This window comes from Papaver somniferum, chromosome 3, assembly GCF_003573695.1.
Source record: "Papaver somniferum cultivar HN1 chromosome 3, ASM357369v1, whole genome shotgun sequence".
NCBI lineage: Eukaryota > Viridiplantae > Streptophyta > Magnoliopsida > Ranunculales > Papaveraceae > Papaver > Papaver somniferum.
In genome coordinates, this window is record NC_039360.1 from 209,652,590 (window position 1) to 209,661,846 (window position 9,257).

The 9,257-nt window shown below is 34.3% G+C and overlaps 1 protein-coding gene across 1 annotated transcript; it reads left to right on the forward strand.

Moving 5' to 3' along the window:
• Positions 1 to 1,614: 1,614 nt before the first annotated feature.
• On the forward strand, positions 1,615 to 3,016 carry LOC113360575. The gene is made up of 2 exons (XM_026604073.1): positions 1,615 to 2,149; positions 2,289 to 3,016. The coding sequence occupies exons 1-2, from the start codon at positions 1,615 to 1,617 to the stop codon at positions 3,014 to 3,016; spliced, it is 1,263 nt and encodes a 420-aa protein (XP_026459858.1).
• The last annotated feature ends 6,241 nt before the right edge of the window (positions 3,017 to 9,257 follow it).

The window sequence follows — 9,257 nt, forward strand, 5'->3', positions numbered from 1 at the left end:
ATTCACCAATCATTATAATGAGTTTATCCGTATGGATATGAATCTTATATTGGTTGACATAGTCCGAGACTTAACTAATTGTAGACTAGAAATCAAGATATAGTTTTGACAACTAAATTTGACAACAAGCTTGAGATAGCAACACTTGTGAGTTCGAATGAGCAACGCTCTAACAATCTTCCCCTTTGTCAATTTTAGTGACAAAACTATCAATACATATGGATAAAAAGAAATAAGGCTTTGAAAACTCCTCGAATCCATCATGCTTGATTTTTGTTGGTTTCTTCAACTCCTTGAACTCTTCGTTATTTCAAGTCGCAATGATTCTGAACGTGTTCAACTCAGCATCGTTGTTGTTGAATATCCGTAGCGATAATAACATTGAAAACAAATATTCTCAATCGTTGTTATGCAGAAACATAGTATTATTATCTTCTCCAAAGTTCAATTGTATCCCAACTCTGAAGTAATACTACGGTGATATGTTTCTACCCCTTAATCAATACTTACATCTTTTGCATAATAGGTGAAACCAATATATTATTGATTCACTCCTTCTTATATAATGATCTGTAAACCATATGTATGTAGTACGAAACTATCAAATAATTCTCCCCCTTTTTTCAATAAAATTGGCAAAGGTACGAAAATCATGGAATCGTAATGAATACAACCAAAAGATATTTCAAATTTTAAGGAAGTTAGAGATACTACACAATAATTAGATAACTATTTTAGTATGTAATTCCTCATATAAAGATCGATTAATTTTCTTCACTGAGTCGACCTCTGCGTATCGGCGACTGAATTGGAGTTCAACTCGAAAAATTTTCTTCGTCAATTTTGATTTCTGTGCAACCCAGCATTAACCTCAGGTGATTTTGTTGAATTCTTACATCATTCATCATGGTTTCTGGGATTATTTGGTATTAATTCATGTGTTTTATAATGAACATGGGTTCTAAAATAACATCTGAGTCTGAAAATATGTCTTCAGTTGAAGGAATGAAAATTCCTTCGATTGAACTACCAGATGAATTATTTGAGAAAAGTCTAGATCCATGGAGGTTCTCTTTGATTGGTATATTAAATTTATAGAAAATCAAATCTATAGATGCTGCAATAATTCTTCGAAACCAATGGAAGTTAATTGGAGAATGTAAACTAATTCCATTAGGCAGAGGTTTCGTTACCATCAAATTGGATAATGCTACAAATCGTGATTACATCAAATCTCAAATATGGGAAGTTACAAATCAAGTATTGAAAGTCAGAAATTGGGTTTATAATTTCAGACCTGCTAGTCAAAGAACTTCTAAGGCTTTTGTTTGGGTGAGATTTCCAGGTTTAGGTCTCGAATTCTGGAGTGAATCATTTGTCTTTAAGATATGTAAGGAGATTGGAGCCCCAATTAAGATTGATGCAGCAACAACTAAATGTAATGTTGGATATTATGCAAATGTATTGGTTGAATTAGATTTTGCTTTTCCAATCCCAAACAAAGTATGGATAAGAACTAAATATGGGGGTTTCTTTCAGGAAGTTTCCATTCCAGATTGTCCAAAATATTGCAGTACTTATAAAATAGTAGGTCACTTTATCACATAATGTAGAATGGAAAAAGCAAAGAGCACTGCAAACAGTTCAGAATATCTCCATACTACACAACACCCTAAAGTTTCTTCATCATCACATCAGCATCCTAATTCAGCTTCAACAAATGATAAAAATGAAACTATATCATTGAACAAGCCTTTTGATATTTGCGATAGATCAGAATGTAAAAATGAAGATTCTGTCATTCATACCATTCATGTTACTCCGACAGTTCAAGTTGCTCAAACTAATAACATTGGTAATAATGGAAGATTTATCCCTCTTGAATGTGTACAAGAAGATAATATTCTTGAAGACACTGAAGTTCATGAAGAAGTACAAGCTGATGTTCTAGAAACTCCTCAAGTCAAATTTATTGATGGTAAAACAGGGAAGGTTTCAGATGAAACTGTTGAGGTTACTTCATGGTCCAAAGTGGTTGAAAAGAAGGTGATTAATCCTTCTCCTCCTACTTCTCAAAATTCTCCAAGTGCAGTAAAAGGTGGTAATCCAGCTGTTGCAAATAACAAATACAACTTCAGGAAAAATCAAGGTAAGGGAGGAACCAAAAATCCTCCACCACCTAGATGAAGAGCATATATTGGAATATTCGGGGCCTGAGAAGACCTAGGGCTCAGGATAAACTAAGGTCTTTGGTGAATCAATTTAGTCATCTCTTATTTGGATTGTAGAACCAAAATTTTTATGTAGTGCTTCCTTTTGCAGTAAATTAAATCTCCCTGGAATGAAAAGTATGGTGATTCATAATTCCACTTCATCAACAAAAGGTAATCTATGGCTATTCTGGAATACTTCTTTAGCTACTCCTCAAGTTGTTTCAATATCTAGTCAAATGATAACTGTTAGCATTGGTGATGTGTTGGTATATGGTGTTCATGCTCATGTTAAAAAAAGTCAAACAAAATTTTTATGGTCAGAAATGGAAATCATTAGTCAGTTTCAAAAACCATGGATTGTGCTTGGTGATTTTAATGCAATTACTTCACCTGATGAAAAAGTAGGAGGTAAAACTCCAAACATAAACTCAATGTTAGACTTTATTCATTGCCTAAATGCATGTAATTTACTCCCAGCTCCTAAGACAGGTCAACAATACTCTTGGTCCAACTGTCAACAAGGAAAAAAGAGGATCTTATGTATTTTGGATAGAGTTGTTTTCAATTCTTTATGGTTACAAAAATATGGTGATTGGGGGTATAAAGTTGGCTTGAGAATTGTATCAGATCAGGCACCATTTTTGGGTGGTTGTGCAAGTATACCAAAACCAAAAAATGTTCCTTGGAGATTTCAGAAAATGTGGATTGATCATCCATCCTTTTTGTCACAATTGAAGAAAGTTTGGTCAGAACATATCATTGGTGATCCTGCCTTTATATTCATGCAGAAGCTTAAAAATTAAAAAAATTCTTAAGTGAATGGAATTGGAGTGTTTTTGGTAATGTTCATACCAAGATTAAGGAAGCTGAAGATAAAGTTAAAAGTGCAATGGAACTATCTGATAAAAATCCTTTGGATGAAAGTCTTCTGGCCAATTTAGTTGAAGCACAGAATGAACATGCTAAATAGAGAAGTACAAGCTAATACTCTTATGAGACTTAAATCAAGGGGAAAATGGATTACAGATGGGTCAGCAAATACTGGATACTTTCATGCTAAAATGAAGATTAGGCAAGCAAAAAATTCAATTAGTGAACTAGAAGATAACAATGGAAATATTATTTGTGAGCAATCACAAATTGCTGACTCCTTAGTTCAACATTTCCAACAGAAGTTTGAAGCTCAAGAGGTTAATATTGCTGAAGATTTGCTTAATGTCATTCCCTCAGTTATTACAGCTGAAGACCAAGCAATGTTGGATTCCATTCCAACTACTGAAGAAATTAAGCAAATTTTGTTTGAAATGGACTCAGATAGTGCACCTGGTCCAGATGGCTTCTCTGGAGCCTTTTACAAAAGTTGCTGGGAAATAATTCAAATGGACTTAAAGGAAGCAATCCAATTTTGCTGGAGAAGGAGATTTATTCCTAAAGGTCTTAATTCAAACTTCTTAACTCTTATTCCTAAATGTGCAGGTGCAAAAAAAAGCAAGCCAGTTCAGGCCAATTGGATTAAGCAATGTATTATTCAAAATATTCACAAAAATCATTTCTGTCAGAATGAATGGACTTATGGAAAAATTAATTTCACCACAACAGGTTGCTTATGTCAAAGAAAGAAGCATTCAAGAACAAGTACTTATATCTTCAGAGATGGTGAATGAAATGAGAGAAAAAAAAGAGGAGGTAATGTGGCTTTCAAACTAGATATTTCTCAAGCTTATGATTTTGTAAGCTGGAAATTTATTTTTAAAGTTATGCATAAGTATGGTTTTTCCTTATCTTGGTGTGGTTGGTTATTAACCATGTTTAAATCTGCAAAACTATCAGTAATGGTCAATGGAGGACCATGTGGTTTTTTCTCAATGCATAGGGGACTTAAATAGGGTGATCCATTATCCCCTATTTTGTTTATTTTGATGGAAGATGTGTTGAGTAGAAACATTACAAGTTTGGTTAATACAGGGAAGATAACTCCAATGGTTGTTAGAAATGGAATTTATCCAACACGCTTATTTTTGCTGATGATGTGTTCTTGTTCAGCAATGGAACTAAGAAGACTCTGGATTGTCTCTTTAAGCTACTTGAAAAATATCAAAACAGCTCTGGTCAGTTGATCAACAAAGCTAAGAGCAAGTGTTTCATGGATGGTACTACTTCAATCAGAAAGCAACAAGTTAGCAGCATGGTTGTTATGGATGTCTCTTGTTTTCCTGATAAATATCTTGATATTATACTAGCTCCAGGCAGAGTCACTACTGAAATCGTTTGGCCAATAGTGGTAATGCTTAAGAACAAACTTGCAGCTTGGAAAGGAAGGTTATTGTCATTTCATGATAGACTTATTCTTGTCAAATCAGTTTTGTGCAGTTATCCTCTATATAATATGGCAGTTTACAAATGGCCATCTTCAGTTATAAAGATTTGTGAAAAATTAATAAGAAATTTTCTATGGTCAGGGGATGGTGATGCTAGGAAGTACAAAATTCTATCTTGGAAGAAGGTCTGTGTTCCATATGATGAAGGGGGTTTGGGAATTAGAAGGCTAGAAGTTATTAACGGAGCTTTGCTTATGAAAATGATGTGAAAGTTGATTTTTTCTTCAGATGAATGGGCTCTGTTCTTTACTGCTAAGTTTAAAAATAAATATGGTATCTGGTTCTCAGGATGGAAGTTATCATCAGTAAAAGAAGGTCTACAATGGGCCTGGAATGCATTACAATAAGATATTTCATGGAAAGTTGGCAATGGAGCTGATATCTCAGTGTGGTTTGACACTTGGTATGGTTCCTCTCCTTTAATTCATGAGATTGGTTATACAGAGTTTATTCATAATAATATGCAGTTAAAAGTTCAGGACTTAATCATTAATAGTGAATGGCATATCTATCCTCAGCTGCAACAATTCTTGCAGATTGATAATATGCCTTACATTCACAGTGGAACTGATTCCATAATATGGAACTTACATAGCAGTGGAAAATTCAATACTGCAATGGCAGTGGAGAAAATAAGATTCAAAATCTTCTTTGAAGGAGGTTCATATACATAGTTTCAAAAACAGAATTATGAAGACACTTCAAGCTAATGGTGCAAGGATGAGAGGCTCCAGATGGAATAATGACTATGAAATTCAAATTCTTAGTCTTTTCAAAATAGGATCTTAAATTGCTCCTTGATTGATGTAATTCCTTAGTTTTCTTTTACTTCCTTCTTTTTGTTGTTTCTATTTGTGATCTATAGTAACTTTTGTAACCCTTTTGTTCGTCAATAAATGAAAAAATGTGATTTAGCAAAAAAAAAAGTAACTTATATAAACTTTTTTTAGGTGATATTACATAGTAAGAAATTACTTAGCGCTCATCTAGGATATTTAAGATACAAGCAACCCGTTTAATTCCACAGCCACACTCCCCACAAAGATATAGCAATTAAGCACATGTTCATTTAAGAACTCTTCCCCATTTGATGTCATTCCCAAGAGAACAACATGAGTGACCTTGCTTTATGAAAAAGAAGGATTTTGTCGAAAATTAACAAACCACATGGATTTATATCCGGAAAATCGAGTTTAGAATAATCTCAACGCCAGTTACGGACAAAAAGATAATTTTAATCGATATGACTCAACATAAGAAAATCTTATGGAGTGTGTCAAGCAGTAAAAACACAGAAGTGTGATCACGAGTAGATCAATACTGCGAGAAAATTTTCAAAGAGTTTGTTCTATTTTCCGTTTATAAAAAACATAATAGATTTAACTTCTGAGCATATATGAAATATCAGCTAGATCCACGAAAAATGTAAAGGCACATATATTTCATAAGACTTTTGAAATAATTAAACCTATAATGATTTCATACTGCAATTTCATCTTCCAACAACTCTATAATTTAAAGAAATAAATCTAAAAACATGCAAGATGAAAAACGTTGGAAATAGCTTATGTAATCACAATTTTTGCTATACCAAACCCTAGTTATCCTTCTTAAAAGTAAGAATAAATTCTCACAAGAAATTTCCTAATAAATCAGAGAAATAAAAGAAAATAACATGTGTTTCATAATCTTAGACTTCATCTATTTCTTCATACCTTTCTGCAACTCCATCGAATAACGAGTCACCAACATCTTTAACACGTTGAGTGGTTGATATGTTGTGTTCCTGGTTTAGCACGCCAACCTTCTGATTTGCAATACTTTTTAAATATTCCTTTTACAATTATACCCTTATGGATAATAACTAGTGAAATTTAAAAATGATTTATCTCTCAAACTACACCATGGATTTTCGCAAACTTCATACCATTGAAAAGCATTTTAAAACACCTATGTAACGAATATAAACATGCCTATCAAATTATGCATATTTCTTATACTAACAATAATTAATTAAAAGGATAATTTTAAATATATCTCCTTGTTTAGTGATATAGGTCATCTAATATGGGACAAAATCTAAAAGTAAATAGGTCAACTAATAGTGGACGGAGGGAGTATATAGATAAAAGTTAGTCTTGGAAGGTCATAATACTTATCAATTTACTAGGAATGCAAGCCTAACTTTCAGTACGGAACTTAAATTTCTAAAACAAATTATACACGTACGTATCCGTTCCGAACTACTCCCCGAATAACGAACCATTGACCGACTTTTTGACCGAATCTGACCTATCCGAATCCGTATAATATCAAAACATATGTCGTCCCGAACTTCTACCCGTACCCCGAATTGCTAACTAGGATTCTGAGTTCGTATGAAGAAGTTATGAGCAAAATAAGAACTCGGAAGACTAAAAGGGCAAAATGGTCATTTTAAAGGGCAGTGTTATTGGCACCCAACCTTGTGTTAAGGGGAAACCTCTTGTTAAGGGGCAAATACAATTCAAAGGAACTGCTAAACACGGTCCAGTCTTTTACTTTGGTGGATACCAAAATTCAAATAATGTTAAAGGCGCCCAGACTATTACTAAAGGCCACCACCATCTTCTTCACACATTTCACGACAGTAAAACAAGCAATGGCAGACATAAATTGATGATCATGATAGTGATGGATCTTGATTAAAAGTTATATTCGAATTTAAATATATCATTAGGTTCCTGAGAATGATATAATAAAGCTTGGGTAAATGTCTGATTTCAAATCAGAGGGATCGAAATTTAGGGAGCTGTTGGCAGAGATGAATGGGATTATGAATGGTGATTATGTTGGGAAAATTGGCACCCGAGCGCAGGGAAAAATATGATCTCAAAGGGCAATTGGTGATTGGAACCAAACATGGAGAAATAATAAGAAATAGACAGAAGATAAACAATCACACATCCACAACACAAGATATACGTGGTTCACCCTTACATGCTACATCCACAGCCAACACCACCATAAAAACTTCCATTAAATCAAAGACCATTACATGCTCTTTCCAAAACCCAAGACAAGCCAAAGAGTTATCAAGACATACCCGAGAACACCATTGAAGAAACCATAGAAACCAACTCTCTAAACCATTCCTCAAACCAGCCTCATGTCTTCTCTTCTACGCTTTATTCACAGCTTCTAGTAACAGAGGAGAAACATGGAAACACTAAAAACTAGGTTTAAAGCAAAGCCCCAAACCCTAAACACTAGAACACCAAAATCCTCTCTCTACAAGTTTTTCTCTCGCACCGATATTGACCTTCACGGTAGCACAAGATTCTACCTACCAAAGAGACCAAAATCCTAAGCACAAGGATTTACCACTCTTCTAGGTTGGATTATCTCTACACCTCTAATTCTAATCCTTTATATAGAGAAACTAACTTGGCCCTTAAGAATCCCTAACTTTGGGAACAAGTTTTCCTAACTTTGCTCTTAAGTTCCTAAACTTTAGGAACAAACTTGCATATGATAGAGTTTGACTTTTGGTCAAACTAACCACCGACTAAATCCCACAATTCTTCACCTCGGATCATGCTTTCAAGCATGATACGATTATAGTAAATTACCTTCATCCTCCACCAGAGCTATTCACCATCTCTATATACCCGTAGAATCACTGTGAGGCGCAAATCCGAACTTCCATCTTCATAGAACCATCTCTTAGACCAAAACATCATGACATTGATAAAATTCTTCAAACCATCTTATTCATGAAGAACACTTGTGAAACTGGCCACGTTTCAAAAACACTATGAAAATCTCTAATCACCATCACTGAATCCTTGCACAGATTCCACCATTGATCACCAAGAGAACCATCCAGAAAAATCATCGCTAGATCTACCTAACCAATAAGCTAACAACATATTGAACTCTAATCCAGAAATGAAAAATTAGCTCCAATATAATACTCCAGCACATGTCATGATTACCGTGTATCTGAAATAAACTATCAGACATCTCCACTGTGATTAATAGGCTTAATCCTTTGAGCGATTTCCAAGCCATCACCAATCTGGTATACTTTTTACCATCATCACACCCAACATACTCGCTCAGAATTTATACCATGTGAATGCCCATATTACTGTGGTATATGCTTTCGATATTGGGAACATTCTTGATATTACATGAAAGCCATCAAGAATACTTTAACATAGACTTAAAAACATAAATATATAAAAGCTCGTGCATAACTTTGAAGCGTTGATGGACTTGCTTCTACATGATACTTCATAGCCCCATCATTTCTTCAAACTTTGTAACCCATTATTTATAGTGTATGGTTACTAATAACCTTAAAGAAGTATATATATATTCCACCTCATTCAGCCTTATTTTGCATCCCATACTACATCATAAAACTAAACACATAACGTACACCTCTACCAAGTTGGATCTCCGATTTATAAATCATATCACAAACCCATCTTTGTGTAAACATCGGTTGAAATATTATCTTGAAAACATATTTCTCCACCCGAACAATAAACCGTCGTTCAATTCCAGGTTCAATCACACCAGCCCGTCCTTGCTCTGATACAAATTGTTGGTAAAATTGGCACCCCGAGCGCAGCGGAAAACAAGATTACAAAGGAAAATTGGTGATTGGAACCAAACA